This window comes from Podarcis tiliguerta (genome assembly GCF_965153285.1).
Source record: "Podarcis tiliguerta genome assembly, chromosome: 13".
Taxonomy (NCBI): domain Eukaryota; kingdom Metazoa; phylum Chordata; class Lepidosauria; order Squamata; family Lacertidae; genus Podarcis; species Podarcis tiliguerta.
Genome location: NC_139546.1, coordinates 42,004,654 through 42,021,714, shown reverse-complemented (window position 1 = coordinate 42,021,714; position 17,061 = coordinate 42,004,654). Strand labels below are relative to the sequence as shown.

The window sequence follows — 17,061 nt, the reverse complement described above, 5'->3', positions numbered from 1 at the left end:
TTGAGTGGGGTGATTGACCAGGCATGAAGGTATTACTTCTCCCATGCCACGGTGGGGGGAACTGGGTTGAGGGCCTGCCCACAACAGGGACCATATTTTAAGATGATCCCACTTATTAAAATGCTCAAAAGAATAAACATACTGTCTAAAGAATATCTTAACATGATTTGTAAAAGACAATAAAGTGAATGCCAGGTGCACTTCTTTGGGAAGGTAAATTTAGGATTAAATTTCATATTATGACATTGTAAGCACAAAATATGTCAACTTGACATGTTTATTCAAAGAGTATTCTAATGCTTGATGTTATGGGTTGGAAGAAAAAATAATAATTTCAACCAGTCACTAAATGAAATCCATTATGAGTGATATGTAGATCTATATCAAAGCAGATAGGGGGCACCTGGCTTAAGAGCAGTGCATGTGAAAAGGATTGAGGAGTCCTAGCAGACTATAAATTTAACATGAATGAATAGTGTGATTCAGCACCAAAAATGCCGAAGCAATTCTAGGGTGTATCAGAAGAAGTACAGATCAAGGGGCTCTTAAAAATAGCCACTGAAGAACAACAACATGTCTGATGCAGCAGGGATCATTTTATGTTCTAAAGTTCTTAATATGCTGAAGACATTACCTTCCACAGTTGCTGACTCAGAAGCTTCCATCTTCCTTCACCCACGCTTGCTCTGTGTTTGAATCTCAATGAACTCATTGCATGCAAAGCGTGTGCCACAGTATAGACTGCATTGTAGATGCTGTAGCTGTGGCCGGTCATGGTCATTTCAAAAACTGATGCAGGAAGATTCTCCAGCTTCTCCTCCCCACTGCAGATTTTTGTATTCTCTCCATCTACCAGGGAAGGGTTGAAAGAACAAAGAAATGCTTCTTCCCAAAACTCCCGGATAAAGTTATCTTTGTTTTCCAAGGTAGGTTTTATTATCTGAAGAAATTTCTGGAAACCGTCTATCTCATGGGAGTGAACAGAAAAGTATATAGCACCATGAAGAAAGTCTATGTTCCAGCCTCTTTGAAAGGGAACTGATGTGAAATCTATCTGGGATGTCATAATCCAGACTTTCCCTTTTCCCTTTGTTGATTCATCCATAGTTTCTGAATACCTGGGAAAAGTTCTCAAAACTACCATGGTATCGATTTCACCATGAAAGATTACTGCATTAACAGTGCTGTTAAGGATCAGATAGTTTGTTTTGACCGCCTCTTCCACCATATCAAAAATATTATTGGAAAAAGTCATAATGGGTATTCTTAACATGAAATCAAAGCAAATACCTCTCTGGATAAACATGGGAACCACAGTGTGTACAAACCGCTCTACATTGTCATCATGCCCAGATAGGACCCCAATCCACGTCCACCTGAAATGCAGCAATAACTGGAGAATCCCTTTATACTGATGGTCCACATCTGGAAACATCTGGTGGTATAGAACAGCTTCTGCTTTCTTATTTATCACTGGGGCAGAGCCATATATAAACTAAAGAAAAAGAAGATTATTTAAGCAAGGGGAAATGGTATTGAAGAGGCTTGAACAAATCTTTTCAACAGTCACCACAGAGGAGACATACATTGAAACTGCAAAGGCAGAGCTACATTGGCCAAGTGCGTGCCCTCATGGAATATTGCAGTGGAATGTTCACTGGCATATTTCACACAATGTCAGTTTAATTCATAGGTATTTAACACAATAATGATTAAGTGTTTTGGATGATACCTCCCATCAGTCCTAGTGAGCACAGACAATGATCAAGGATTATGACATTTCTGGTCTGCATTATTAGAGGGCTCAGTCTTGGCTGTCCTTGTTTGTTTTAAGGAAATAAAACCTGAATTTCACAATAATTGACATCTGCTAATGTCTATGTAGTATATTGTCAGAGCTGGCTCCAGGTCCCAGCTCACAGAGGACCAACGCTAGCCGGTAGTAATGTACAAAAGTCTTTATTGAAGTACAGTTTCCATTTTCAAGCCGGAGCGCCCCAGCTCTACGTCTAGGGTTTAGATCGGCGAAGCTCCATCTGAATCTCCGCCCCCTGTACACCAGTTTAAGATTCTAGCCTTACTCCACCTCTTCCGTCTCTCCTTTCTCCTCTGGGTCCTGCTACCCCCCGGGGTCCCTTCCTTCCTGGATTCTTCTGACGCTGACGTTGACCCCCCTGACTCTTCCCGCTCTTTTCGGCGGGCTTTGGGACCTGGCTCCCTATCCGGGCTGCCAACTGCGCCACCCTCCTGTACATTTGAACTTGACGCGCGCGCCCAGCCTTCAACCTTCCTCTCGACCGTTTCCTCACTCCCCGATGGAGGCGTGGCCAATCCTGACTCATGTCCTCCCGCTGGCAGTGCGCCGCCTGATCCCGATGCCTGGGACTCCTCCCCCCTACTGCACTCTGGTGTGGACGCTGGTCCTGATTTCCGACTGCTGCTCTCTGAGTCCCCTCTGGCCCCTTCTTCCTGGGGTGCCCCCCTCGGCACCCCCCTTGCTCTGACCATGGGAGCCCCTTTCTGTGAATCTTCTGATTCGCTGGAAAGACTCAGAGACCTCGGACCGCTGTCATCGCTAACATTTCCTTCGGACTCCTCCCCCTCGCTCTCTATTTCCTCCCTTTCTTGTGCCTCTGCTCCTGAACCCCTGACATATATGTATATGATTTAGTGGGATATTGAGGATACCTTCTGGTTAATCCTATATTCCATAAAAGGGGTTAGCAAAGGTACATCAGGATAATGATACATTTTGGAGATGAGAGTAATTTAGCAAAATATTTTTTTCCTCCCAGCTATTTCAACAAGTTTATATGTCGAAGCATATATGTCAGAGCTTCTTCACAACATCGCCACCCAAACATGCACAATAATCACAAAAAAGCATGTTGAATATGATGCTTTGGAAACATATTTTATCTTCAATGTGCAAAGCCACATTTAAAGGCAAGGGATGTGACAAATTGGGTCTCAAAAACTGATCTGCCAAAAGCACATGTTTTACCTGTAGAATCTTGTAGATGCATAGAATATCTGCCATGTGGAGACAGACTTCAGAAGTAGGTCCACCAATGACTGCTACTGGATTGCTCATCCTATCACATTTGTAGTTGGGGATGAATTTGCCCTGTGTAGAGAAGAGTTCCAATGAGGCCTGATAGGTCCATCTTGGACTGAAATAACTATTATAGATATGGAAGCCCAGTGTAATATTGGGTAAGAGGTGTGGGTTTTCATTGATCTCTTTTGCAGCAAATATAGAGGCCAGGAAATGCTGGTATATTTGGATCATAGCCCTGTAATTAGAGTTACATGCTGTGTCATGATGTATTTTATTCCGAATATGATGTGTACTTCATTTCAGTTAGGTACATGGAAAGTAAATATATGGTATTCAGTAAAACAAACATAGCAGAAGTATAATGGAATGATGCTGGAGGCTGGCATTCTTCATCTTTGTTTACTTGCACAGTTCTAGTACTGTTTGCAAAGATACTTGTTAATGTAAGGATGTCTCTGAAATTATCCTTATCCCAATTTATTTTAGGATTGTAGCATTTCCCTACACTACAACAATCAGCTGCTGAAAACACAAAGCTAATCACACTGGTATTCTTCTGGAAACATGCTATCCCTCTGAAAATAAATTGTAGACGTGGGGTTTATGAGGAATAGGGGTTTTAATTCATAGGAAGAAATTTAGGTGGCTTACCAAAGGTGATCTTCACCTCTTCCAATTTACCACATTTTGTGCCGTGGGTTAGCCATGATCAGCTGCAAGAATTTATAATCTAAGGTACCCCAAGGAAGTCAAAAGACATACTTGCCCAAAAGCAAATAAACCATGTGGCATATGGCAAGGGAAAAGATGGCATTCAGTTTAAATGGAAAATATGTTTTAAACATAATACATTAAGGTAAAGGTAAAGGTACCCCTGCCCGTACGGGCCAGTCTTGCCAGACTCTAGGGTTGTGCGCTCATCTCACTCTATAGGCCGGGAGCCAGCGCTGTCCGTAGACACTTCCGGGTCACGTGGCCAGCGTGACATCGCTGCTCTGACGAGCCAGAGCCACACACGGAAACGCCGTTTACCTTCCCGCTAGTAAGCGGTCCCTATTTATCTACTTGCCCCCGGGAGTGCTTTCGAACTGCTAGGTTGGCAGGCGCTGGGACTGAACAACGGGAGCGCACCCCGCCGCGGGGATTCGAACCGCCGACCTTTCGATCGGCAAGCCCTAGGCACTGAGGCTTTTATCCACAGTGCCACCCACGTCCCACTAGAGCAGGGGTGGCTCACTCCCAACAGACTGCGGTCTACTTAAAGAATTAAAAACTGGCAGTGATCTATCCCTGGTTTTTTTTTGGGGGGGGGGGTTCAGGTCAAAGTTGTTGAGCTTTCTTTGGGGGAAGGAAAGGCCCATTTTTATGGGTTTGGGGGGAGAAATAGGAGCAGCCACTAACCAAGAAATCACTGGGGAAACAAAGAGCCTCACTGAGTAAACTCCATCTTCTGTTCTGCAGATCATGCAACAATGGAGGGCAGGGCGAGGGAGCAGGGCCGGATTTGATTTTAACAACGCTAAGGAAAGGGACCCAGCGATCAACCGCGATCTACAAAAACCTCATGGGGATCTACCAGTAGATTGCGATCAACCTGCCGAACATCCCTGCACTAGAGCTATCAATCGATGGACAGAAAAGAATTGAAGCAAATTCATTAAACATAATGCATTAATATGTCATTAATCTTCTCCCATTGTCAAGGCAGAGTCAGGATGCTCCGAGTCCCCAGACATAGCTGAGCATGGGCGCTTAGAGACAGGAGCAGAAGAGAAATATGTGTATGTGGAAGAGGAGGGAGAAGAGTCCAGTCAGGCAGCATCAATTCCAACAGGACCGGAGAACCAGGAAGAGGTGGGGGGTGAACAGGCCGACTTACAGGCACCGCAAGGGTTAACCTCTGAATAGGATGGGGCACAGGAGATTTACGATGACACAAGGACAAAAGAGAGGGCTCTAAGTTCCTGCACTTTAGGTGCTGGAAGAGGAGGAAGAATAAGTCGTTGGCTAAATCTGAACGGAGTGACTCGGATTAATGGATTAATCATTATGCCTTCTGAATATAGTTGTAAATAAAGACTATAAAACCATCAGCGGTCTGCCGTGGTTTATTGTGAAGAGAGCAGCTTCCAGCCCTGACACCCATCCACTAGAGCTATCAATAGATGCACAGAAAAGAATTGAATCAAATATATTAAACATAAAACATTAATATGTAATTAATCTTCTCCCATCCACTAGAGCTACCAATTGATAGATAGAAAAGAATTGAGGCAAATGTATGCTATGCATATTTTTAATCTAAGAAAACTTACATGGGTTCTTCAAATATGTCATTAGAGGGACATTCCTTAAATTTTATAACTTTGGAAAATCTGTATAGATGAGACATAATACCAGCAATGATTTGGTCTCCTGGCTGGTAATACTTGTGAAGAACAGGAAGAGGGTCACGGCGGCTGCAGCTGATGTCAGGAATCTTGGACACCACCTGTGGCAAAAAAACTACTACCAAGACTACAAATGCTACTAACTTGCATAAAAAAATTCTTTCTGCCCACCAGTACACCTGCCAACACATTATCCTTCTCTGAATCCTGACTTAAACGGCTCTCAGTTGATCTATGTCTCCAGCTATGTCTCAGTGATCAGACTGACCCAGTGTGATTGTCTCCAGCACCACCTTGAAGTGATACTGGGGGGTATTAAAAATCACATCCAGCCTTGTTGTTTCATAGGTGGTTACCACAGTTCCCTTGGGACTTAAGAAGTAGAGTAATCCTTACTAATTGGATAATTACAAGGTAGCTAATCTTCTCTTTCTGTTTCTATGAGAGATTGCAGAAGAAAACATATTTATCACATCTCAGCAGACGTTGCCTCTAGTCCAACTCACTGTATTTGCTGGTGTCATGAAAGTTGCAAATTAAGTCAGTTCATAAATATACATATGCAAATTTCAGTGGTCACTGAGAAACAACTGAGTAGAGATGTATTGTCCATTCCATTCAATCTTGCCTGTGCTGAAATCATAGGTCCATTATGTCAAAATAGATCATTGTTGAACTTCTGCAAAGGGCTAGGTAAAGGGATAATGAAAGATGTTGGACACTATACCTGTCTATTTCGATTAAAATTCCACCTGCATGACTAAGCTTTTAGTCTCGTTATTCAAGGTTATGGCAAAATTTCATTCTATCAATTAATATCTTTATTACTGGGATTTAATTAACCAGCAAGGGAGAATAGGGCAACTCAGCAACACAGTTTGTTGCATTGAAGAGGATGGAAAGTATAATGCTCCTTATGAAAAGGGCTAAATCTAAGATGCAGATCCACACATTATTCTGCTCACTTTCTTTCCAAGTAAGCAGACAAAAAAGATGAGGATTTAGAATATCTATTTATTGTTCTGATGGTAAAGAAAACCAGTACAAACATGTGGCTGAGAAAACAAGGTATTAAAAAGTCAGAGGGTGCTTGACCACTGCAAGTTGTTTCAGCAATATTGTCTTCTCAAAGAGTGTTTATGCCATAATTGTCATCTAATTGTCACATAGCACATTTTCACAACAATTACAGAAGTAGTATTATGGAGTTGGCAATTTTATGGTGACCTCTGATGGGGATAATGGGGAACTGGAAATTACTTACATGACAATTTTTGCTGGCACAAGTTTCATCACAGATTATAAAAGTATTACTCCAATATGTCACTGACAGTTAAAATTACATTTGCATTTTGCTGGAGAAATGAAAAACACAAAAGTACCATAGACCTCATTTCTAATTAAAATATGACATAGATGAAGGACCCAGAATTTGTCAATTCTTCCTTCTGAGTTGCTCCTTGCTATTCAACTCAGGCTTCACCATAATAATATAACATTTAGGTGAAAATATACAGCCTAGTAAACCAGCACTGGAGGCCAAGATGGAGAAGATCTCCACAGCCACCACATATTTTCCTTTTGTGCTTAAGTAAGTTGGAACAAAGGACAGCCACACACTGCAAAATACCAGCATGCTGAAGGTGATAAACTTGGCTTCATTAAAGCTGTCAGGTAACTTCCTGGCTAGGAAGGCTACAGAGAAGCTGACAATGGCCAGCAAGCCCATAAACCCCAAGACACAGTAGAACATGGTGACAGACCCTTCATTACATTGCAGAACAATTTCTTTATTCATTGAGTGCATGTCTAAATCTGGGAATGGGGGAGAAGTTGCCAGCCACACAGTACAAAGAGCAGCTTGAATCAGGGAGCAGGAAAGGACAATGGAAATGGCCTGTTGTTTCCCCACCCATTTCCTCATGCTGGACCCTGGTTTGGTGACCATGAAAGCAAGGACCACAGTGATTGTCTTAGCCAACACACAAGAAACTGCCACTGAAAAGATGATGCCAAAAGCAGTTTGTCGAAGGAGACATGTCACTTTCTCAGGTCGACCAATGAATAGAAGAGCACAGAGGAAAGAAAGCAAGAGGGAGATGAGGAGAGTGTAGGAGAGGTTGCGGTTGTTGGCTTTGACTATGGGAGTGTCCCGGTACCTAATGAAAATCCAAAGCACCAAGCCTGTGATGAAAGCAAAAGAGAGAGCAAAACAGGCCAAAGAGATCCCCAGTGGTTCTCCATAAGACAAGAAACTTATATCTTTTGGAATGCATGAATCTTTTTCCACGTTTGGGTAATAATCTTGAGGGCACTGAAAACATTCATCCATGTCTGAAAAAGAGAAGCCAGATTTCTATACAGCATTTATATCAAGTATAAAAAATGTACCAATGTAGTTAGAATGAAAGTTGCCATGCTGATATCAGAAATGCAGGTTTGCAGTCTCCTCATGCAATGATCCATGGGCCACACATGTCTTTGGAAGACAAGTGGTATCACCTCACAAATACTACCAATTGGAAAGCATCTGGAACATGTCTATTTCCTCTTTATGTTAATTCTAAATGTGTGTTTTTAACCATCATTTCCTCCATTTTTATTTCTGCATTAGAAATTCTGCATCCTACTAAAATACATATTTAAATGTATGTGGTGCTAGATTTTGATTGCTGAGAACTGTGTTGACCAACATTTAAGTGAAGGGTCAGATCCAATCAATGCAGATGTTCTAATCTGCACCTTTATCTAAGAATTGTTCTTTAGTTAATTTACTACCAGAATCTGCAGATATTTAATTCCCCCAAACCTCTCAGCATCACTGCCTCCAGCAAGTTTCAATAAATTATTAGGATTGGTACTAGTTCTACCATGGTGTTAATTGAATCATGGTGTTGACTAGGAGAGCACTGAGATCTGTAACAAAATTTCGCAGTGTTGGAATCCCACTGTTCAGTATTTTCCATTCCACTTCATCTCTTATCATATATTCTTTTCTGCCTCAACACATCAGTCTCCATCCCATAGCCATTTAACACACCATGTATTCATTAAGTGGGGGCTGGTGCTGCTGCAAGCCTAGTGCTTCTTCCAAGGAAGCTTGTATATCACCACCTAGTGTTTGAACTCTGATTTTTTCCCCATACATGAGGACTGGCATTCAGAGAGCTGAGATTCATATTAGTACTCCAAACCCCCATATCAGCAGCCCCAGTCATCCTTAAATTCTGAGCATTTCCCATGAATATGACTTCCCTTACCCGTCTGGTTGGAAATCTTTCCTTCCGGACATGGGAGGCAATCATAGCAGCAAAATGGCTCTCCTTCCTTCTTTGCCTTATGATATCCCAAACGGCAATGGTCATTACAAAGAGAAAGGGGCTGTGCCTGTCCACAAATGAAAGAGGATCATGGTTTCTCCTTTGGAAAATTCCATATCAATAGTGTTCTGTATTATGGAAATCTGCTGAGCTATCTCATACAGGCCAGCCAATGGAGGTCAGGAGCCAGAAAGCTATTAAAGGTAAAGGTAAAGGTACCCCTGCCCATCCGGGCAAGTCGTGACCGACTCTAGGGTTGCGCGCTCATCTCGCTCAAGAGGCTGGGAGCCAGCGCTGTCCGAAGACACTTTCGGGTCACATGGCCAGCGTGACAAAGCTGCATCTGGCGAGCCAGCACCAGCGCAGCGCACAGAAACGCCGTTTACCTTCCCGCTATAAAGCAGTCCCTATTTATCTACTTGCACTTAGGGGTGCTTTCGAACTGCTAGGTTGGCAGGAGCTGGGACCGAACGATGGGAGCTCACCCCGTCGCAGGGATTCGAACCGCCGACCTTACGACTAGCAAGTCCTAGGCACTGAGGTTTTACCCACAGCGCCATCCGCGTCCCAAGAAAGCTATTAAAGACTAACATTTCATTAATCCAGTTACAGGCCCCTTTGGTTGGTCAGTTCTGCGCTACTTCATTTCATCATGTTATTTAAGTACGTCACATCTAGCTAGAGGAGCATGTTAGAAGAGGGAAGATGAAGAAGAAATGATGAGAAACATATAACTTCACTTTCTTACCCTTTTCAAGGCTTATTGGCCTAGGGGTTAGAGATATGACCAGGCTTCTATCAAGATATTTTTCAATGTGTGGAACATGAGGAGCCATAGACAATCATCACAGAGCCAGGATAGGATGAACTCAGGTGGGGAAAGATGGTGGCAGTTTATCTAAAGTCTCACTCCGTCTGGCTAATACTCACAACTGGAGATGGCATTGAAACAGTTAATTAGAATTAGATCTCATCTCATTGCAGAAATGATTGACAGTTTAATAAATATGAGGACTTTATTGAATTCCAGTCCTTGCATCTAATGTCATTCTGGAGCCCATGTGGAAATATATTGGGTTAATTTTAGGATTCTGCAATGGCAATACATCTGGAACAATGGCAATATCTCTGGAATGTCTGGACCCACTGCCGACACTGCTAAGAACAGCAGCAGCAGCAACAACAACAACAGCTATTATTTATACCCTGCCCATCAGACTGGGGTGGTCCAGCCATTCTGGGTGGTAACTTTTGTAGATATCATAGAAATTGGAACTCTGTACAGCACCTTGTTTTTTGAAACACATTAGCAGTAATTTGTATTATATGCTGTGGTCTAAAACACAGAGCCTAGGGCTTGCCAATCAGAAGGTCAGTGGTTCGAATCCCTGCGACAGAGTGAGCTCCCATTGCTCGGTCCCTGCTCCTGCCAACCTAGCAGTTCCAAAGTACGTCAAAGTACAAATAGATAATTAGGTACCACTCCAGCAGGAAGGTAAACGACGTTTCCATGCGCTGCTCAGGTTTGCCACAAGCGGCTTAGTCATGCTGGCCACATGACCCGGAAAAACTGTCTGTGAACGAACGCCGGCTCCCTTGGCCTGTAAAGCGAGATGAGCAACGCAACCCCAGAGTCATCCGTGACTGAACTTAACGGTTAGGGGTCCCTTTACCTTTTATCCTTCATAAGTGCACACTAAATTACAAAGTTTGAAGTCAAATGTATCCATATAACTTCAAAGGTTTCCAGGAGGAAGATCTTTGGTTAAAAAAATGGGTGACATAATCTACTTGTCACAATAGAGAAGACCACTACACATACACTACAGGACGCGGGTGGCACTGTGGGTTAAACCACAGATCCTAGGACTTGCTGAACAGAAGGTCAGCAGTTCGAATCCCCATGATGGGTGAGCTTCCATTGCTCAATCCCTGCTCCTGCCAACCTAGCAGTTCGAAAGCATGTCCAAGTGCAAGTAGTTAAATAGGTACCGCTCCAGAGGTTGGTAAATGGCGTTTCCATGTGCTGCTCTGGTTCACCAGAAGCATCTTAGTCATGCTGGCCACATGACCCAGAAGCTGTACACTGGCTCCCTTGGCCAATAAAGAGAGAATGGACCTTACCTGGTTAAACCTCCTGGGCCACACAAGGTCTTTTTCACGAATACTGAGCGCTTCTTCTTGGGGAGCCATGGGATCAACTTTCCCAACTTTGACTCTATGAAAAGATTGGTTTTGGAATGTGACCCAATTGATGATATCAAATACAGCCTCTATCTCTCCATATTCATTGAAAGAAACTTTTTCCCCAGCACTGTTGTTAAATGAGGTGCTGGTCACAATGTGGTTGAGCTGAATTGGTGGGAGAAATGTGAGCAAGTCATGAGGATGTAAAAGTATGATGAGCAATTTATTAAATCTGTTTATAGATTACCATAATAGTGTACTGTATAAGGAATTGCTATTCTTTTTCTGGTCCGCAGCTAGAAATATAACACAACATTAGAAAACAGGTACTAACTGTTGTGGGTACTAATTAGGGGGATAACAAATTTTATCCCACTATGCTCTAGAAGCATAGTGGGGTAAAATATGGAGTATTGCCCTGAGGGAGAAACTACAAAAGGATCTTAGAATTCTCAGACACACAAAGACCAAACATGTTTTGATATTATATATATTAATTTATGTATTGTTCACTGGAAAGGACAATATTGTCTTTTCATCAGCAGCTATACATGCTTGATTCTAAGACAATTTGTTAAGATGGAGAGTAGAAGATACCTAACTGATGAGTAGAAGATACCTAACTTTCTAATGGGCCTTAGAAAGCACTGCTAATAACAAGGCCAGTGGAAGTGATGATATTCCAGCTGAACTATTTAAAATTTTAAACGATGATGCTGTTAAGGTGCTACACTCAATATGCCAGCAAGTTTGGAAAACTCAGCAGTGGCCAGAGGATTGGAGAAGATCAGTCTACATCCCAATCCCAAAGAAGGGCAGTGCCAAAGACTGCTCCAACTACCGCACAATTGCACTCATTTCACAATCTACAAGGCAGGTTTAAGCAGTATGCGGACCGAGAACTCCCAGAAGTGCAAGCTGGATTTCGAAGGGGCAGAAGAACCAGAGTTCAAATTGGAAACATGCGTTGGATTATGGAGAAAGCTAGATAGTTCCAGAAAGGCATCTACTTCTGCTTCATGGATTATGCAAAAGCCTTTGACTGTGTCGACCACAGCAAACTATGGCAAGTTCTTAAAGAAATGGGAGTGCCTGATCACCTCATCTGTCTCCTGAGAAATCTCTATGAGGGACAAGAAGCTACAGTTAGAATTGGATATGGAACAACTGATTGGTTCAAAATTGGGAAAGGAGTACGGCAAGGCTGTATATTGTCTCCCTGCTTATTTAACTTATATGCAGAATTCATCATGCAAAAGGCTGGGCTGGATGAATCCCAAACTGGAATTAAGATTGCCGGAAGAAATATCAACAACCTCAGATATGCAGGTGACACAACCTTGATGGCAGAAAGTGAGGAGGAATTAAAGAACCTTTTAATGAGGGTGAAAGAGGAGAGCGCAAAATATGGTCTGAAGCTCAACATCAAAAAAAACGAAGATCATGGCCACTGGGCCCATCACCTCCTGGCAAATAGAAGGGGAAGAAATGGAGGCAGTGTGAGATTTTACTTTCTTGGGCTCCATGATCACTGCAGATGATGGCAGCAGTCACAAAATTCAAAGAGGCCTGCTCCTTGGGAGAAAGGTGATGGCAAACATAGACAGCATATTAAAAAGCAGAGACATCACCTAGCCAACAAAGGTCCGTATAGTAAAAGCCATGGTTTTCCCAGTAGTGATGTATGGAAGTGAGAGCTGGACCATAAAGAAGGCTGATCGCTGAAGTATTTATGCTTTTGAATTATGGTGCTGGAGGAGACTCTTGAGAGTCCCATGGACTGCAAGAAGATCAAATGCATCCATTCTTAAGGAAATTAGCCCTGAGTGCTCACTGAAAGGACAGATCGTGAAGCTGAGGCTCCAATACTTTGGCCACCTCATGAGAAGAGAAGACTCCCTGGAAAAGACCCTGATGTTGGGAAACATTGAGGGCACAAGGAGAAGGGGATGACAGAGGACGAGATGGTTGGACAGTGTTCTCGAAGCTACAAACATGAGTCTGACCAAATTGCAAGAGGCAGTGGAAGACAGGAGTGCCTGGCGTGCTCTGGTCCATGGGGTCACGAAGAGTTGGACACGACTAAACGACTAAACAACAAACAACTGAGGTAAGCATTTCTAAATCTGTTGATTGTTTTGTGTTGTTTGCCCTTTTAAAAAAAATCATATGGAAAATCAAGAAAGAAAGAAAGAAAGATCCTAGCAAAAAAGTCATGTTGATGTTAAGTCTCAATAATCATAACTGTTAGTATGACAGCTGAGTGACATACTTCTATGTTTAATTCATTTTGTTGAAATGCTCAAAAGAATAAACATGCTGTCTAAACAATATCTCAGCATGATGTGTAAAAGACAATAAAGTGAATGCCAGGTGCATTTCTTTGGGGAGGTATATTTAGGATTAAATTTCATATTATGACTTTGTAAGCACAAAATATGTCAACTTCACATGCTTATTCAAAGTGTATTCCAATGGTTAATGTTATTGGTTGGAAATAATAATAATAATCCAAAACTTTGACCAGTCATTAAACAAAAGGCATTATGAGTGACATATACATCTATATCAAACCAAATGGGGAGCCACTCAGGAACAACAACAGGTCTGATTCATCAGGGATCATTTTATGGTCTAAATTTCTTAGTATGCTGAAGACATTACCTTCCACAGTTGCTGACTCAGAAGCTTCCATCTTCCTTCACCCACGCTTGCTCTGTGTTTGAATTTCAATGAACTCATTGCATGCAAAGCGTGTGCCACAGTATAGACTGCATTGTAGATGCTGTAGCTGTGGCCGGTCATGGTCATTTCAAAAACTGATGCAGGAAGATTCTCCAGCTTCTCCTCCCCACTGCAGATTTTTGTATTCTCTCCATCTACCAGGGAACGGTTGAAAGAACAAAGAAATGCTTCTTCCCAAAACTCCTGGAAAAGGTTATCTTTGGTTTCCAAAGTAGGTTTTATTATCTGAAGAAATTTCTGGAAACCTTCTATCTCATGGGAGTGAACAGATAAGTATATATTACCATGAAGAAAGTCCACGCGCCAGGTTCTCTGAAGGGGAACTGATGTGAAATCTATCTGGGATGTCATAATCCAGACTTTCCATTTTCCCTTTGTTGATTCATCCATAGTTTCTGAATACCTGGGAAATGTTCTGAAAACTACCATGTTATTAATTTCACCATGAAAGATCACTGCATTAACAGTGCTGTTGTGGATAATACAGTATGTTTTAAACGCCTCTTCCGCCATTTTAAAAATACTATTGGAAAAAGTCATAATGGGCATTCTTAACATGAAATCAAAGCAAATACCTCTCTGGATAAACATGGGAACCACACTGTGTACAAACCGCTCTACATTGTCATCATGCCCAGATAGGACCCCAATCCACGTCCACCTGAAATGCAGCAATAACTGGAGAATCCCTTTATACGTATGACCCACATCTGGAAACATCTGGTGGTACAGAGGATCCTCTGCTTTCTTATTTATCACCGGGGCAGAGCCATATATGAACTAAAGAAAAAAGAACATTATTTAAGCAAGGGGAAATGGTAATGAAGAGGCTTGAACAAATCTTTTCAACAGTCACCACAGAGGAGACATACATTGAAACTGCAAAGGCAGAGCTACATTGGCCAAGTGGGTGCCCTCATGGAATATTGCAGTGGAGTGTTCACTGGCATATTTCACACAATGTCAGTTTAATTCATAGGTATTTAACACAATAATGAATACGTGTTTTGGATGATACCTCCCATCAGTCCTAGTGAGCATAGACAATGATCAGGGATTATGACACTTGTGGTCTGCATTATTTGGAGGGCTCAGTCTTGGCTGTCCTTGTTTGTTTTAAGGAAATAAAACCTGAATTTCACAATAATTGACATCTGCTAATGTCTATGGAGTATATGTATATGATTTAGTGGGATATTGAGGATACCTTCTGGTTAATCCTATATTCCATAAAAGGGGTTAGCAAAGGTACATCAGGATAATGATTCATTTTGGAGATGAGAGTAGATTGGGAAAAGATTTTTTCCTCCCAGCTATATCAAAAAGTTTGTATGCAGAAGCATTGGAGCTTCTTCACAACATCGCCATCCAAACATAGCATGCACAATAATCCCAAAAAAGCATGTTGAATATGATACTTTATAAACAAATTTTATCTTCAATGTGCAAAGCCACATTTAAAGGCAAGGGATGTGACAAATTGTCTCTCAAAAACTGATCTGCCCCATGCACACGTTTTACCTGTGGAATCTTGTAGATGCACAGAATATCTGCCATGTGGAAACAGACTTCAGAAGTAGCTCCACCAATGACTGCTACTGGATTGCTCATCCTATCACATTTGTAGTTGGGGATGAATTTGCCCTGTGTAGAGAAGAGTTCCAATGAGGCCTGATAGGTCCATCTTGGACTGAAATAACTATTATAGATATGGAAGCCCAGTGTAACATTGGGTAAGAGGTGTGGATTTTCATTGATCTCTTTTGCAGCAAATATTGAGGCCAGGAAATGCTGGTATATTTGGATCATAGCCCTGTAATTAGAGTTACATGCTATGTAATGGTGTATTTGATTCAGATTTTGATATGTCCTTCATTTCAGTTAGGTACATGGAAAGTAAATATATGGCATTCAGTAACAGAAACATCACAGAAGTATAATGAAATGTTGCCAGAGTTTGGCATTCTTCATCTCTGTTTACCTGCACAATTCTAATACAATTCTAGTTATGTTTTGAAAGATTTGTTAATGTAAGGATGTCTCTCAAATAATCCTTATCACAATTTATTTTAACATTGTAGCATTTCCATCAATATATTTGAATTACTCTGTGTTCTTTCCAAATTGGGACCAAGGCACCCAGTATGTAACATTTTCTCTTTAGATTTTTATTTTTAGGATTGTGTATACATTACTGTGTTTAAACATGGCTTGCTGGTCCTTGATATTTTTGCATCTTTTCTGCTTTAATACATCAAAGCTAGGCATACGTGACATCAGAAGGATGGGTCAAATCTCTCACTCTCACTCTCTCACTCTCACTTTCTCTCTTACACACAAACACATAAAAACTGTATGGTGTATTGTTTTTGTTGTTGTTAAAAAAGATTAGCTGCAGGTCAGCAGAAGATAATAGATTGGATTTCAAATTTCCTGCAACGAGCATGTTTGGAGGAGATCTAAGGCACCTTCCTCAGATACATGTAAGCTCATTTGGAATCATATAAAAACCACATTTTTAGATCACGAACTCTCGATTTTTATTCTCTAGGACACCCAACCTGCTGCCCTGTTGTTGGACTAAGGAAGGTATGAGATAAGAAGAGGAATAAATAAGAACCAGAATTTCTCCATTTTAGAAGTTTTCAGGCTTGATTTAAACAATTGAATTTGGCAATATTTGGATAAACTTTCATCCATTTCATAAGATGCATAAGGAGGAATATTTGTTTGTCCGTGTCTTTCTTTCTTTCTTTCTTTCTTTCTTTCTTTCTTTCTTTCTTTCTTTCTTTCTTTCCGTTCCTCCTGCTCTCTTTCTTTCACACATGAACACACAAAGTGCAGATATTAGTTATATGAAAGGGAAGGGGTTACAGGCTGTGACAGTTCAGTCAGAGCTTACATGCCCAGTGACGTTTCACAACAACAAGCAGTTGCTGAAAACACAAAACTAATAGCCCTGTTATTTTTCTGGAAGTATGCTGTCCTTCTGTAAATAAATTGTAGGTGTGGGGTTTATGAGGAATAGGAGTTTTAATTCAAAGGAAGAAATTTAGGTAGCTTACCAAAGATGATCTCCACCTCTTCCAACTTACCACATTTTGTGCAATGGGTTAGTCATGATCAGGTGCAAGAATTTATAATCTCAGGTAACCCAAGGAAGTCGAAATACATCCTTGCCCAAAAGCAAAGAAATCATGTGCCATATGGCAAGGGAAAAGATGGCATTCAGTTTAAATGGAAAATATATATTAAACATAAAACATTAATATGTAATTAATCTTCTCCCATCCACTGGAGCTACCATTTGACAGAGAGGGGGAAAAATTGAGGCAAATGTATGCTATGCATTTTTTTA

At 41.4% G+C, this 17,061-nt stretch overlaps 1 protein-coding gene across 1 annotated transcript; it reads right to left on the bottom strand.

Moving 5' to 3' along the window:
* Positions 1-6,886: 6,886 nt before the first annotated feature.
* On the bottom strand, positions 6,887-9,331 carry LOC310662606 (vomeronasal type-2 receptor 26-like; the record flags this gene model as incomplete). Its single annotated transcript, XM_083409551.1, has 3 exons — positions 6,887-7,785; positions 8,712-8,838; positions 9,320-9,331. 3 exons carry the CDS (start codon positions 9,329-9,331, stop codon positions 6,887-6,889), a joined length of 1,038 nt encoding a protein of 345 aa, XP_083265677.1.
* Between the last annotated feature and the right edge of the window lie 7,730 nt (positions 9,332-17,061).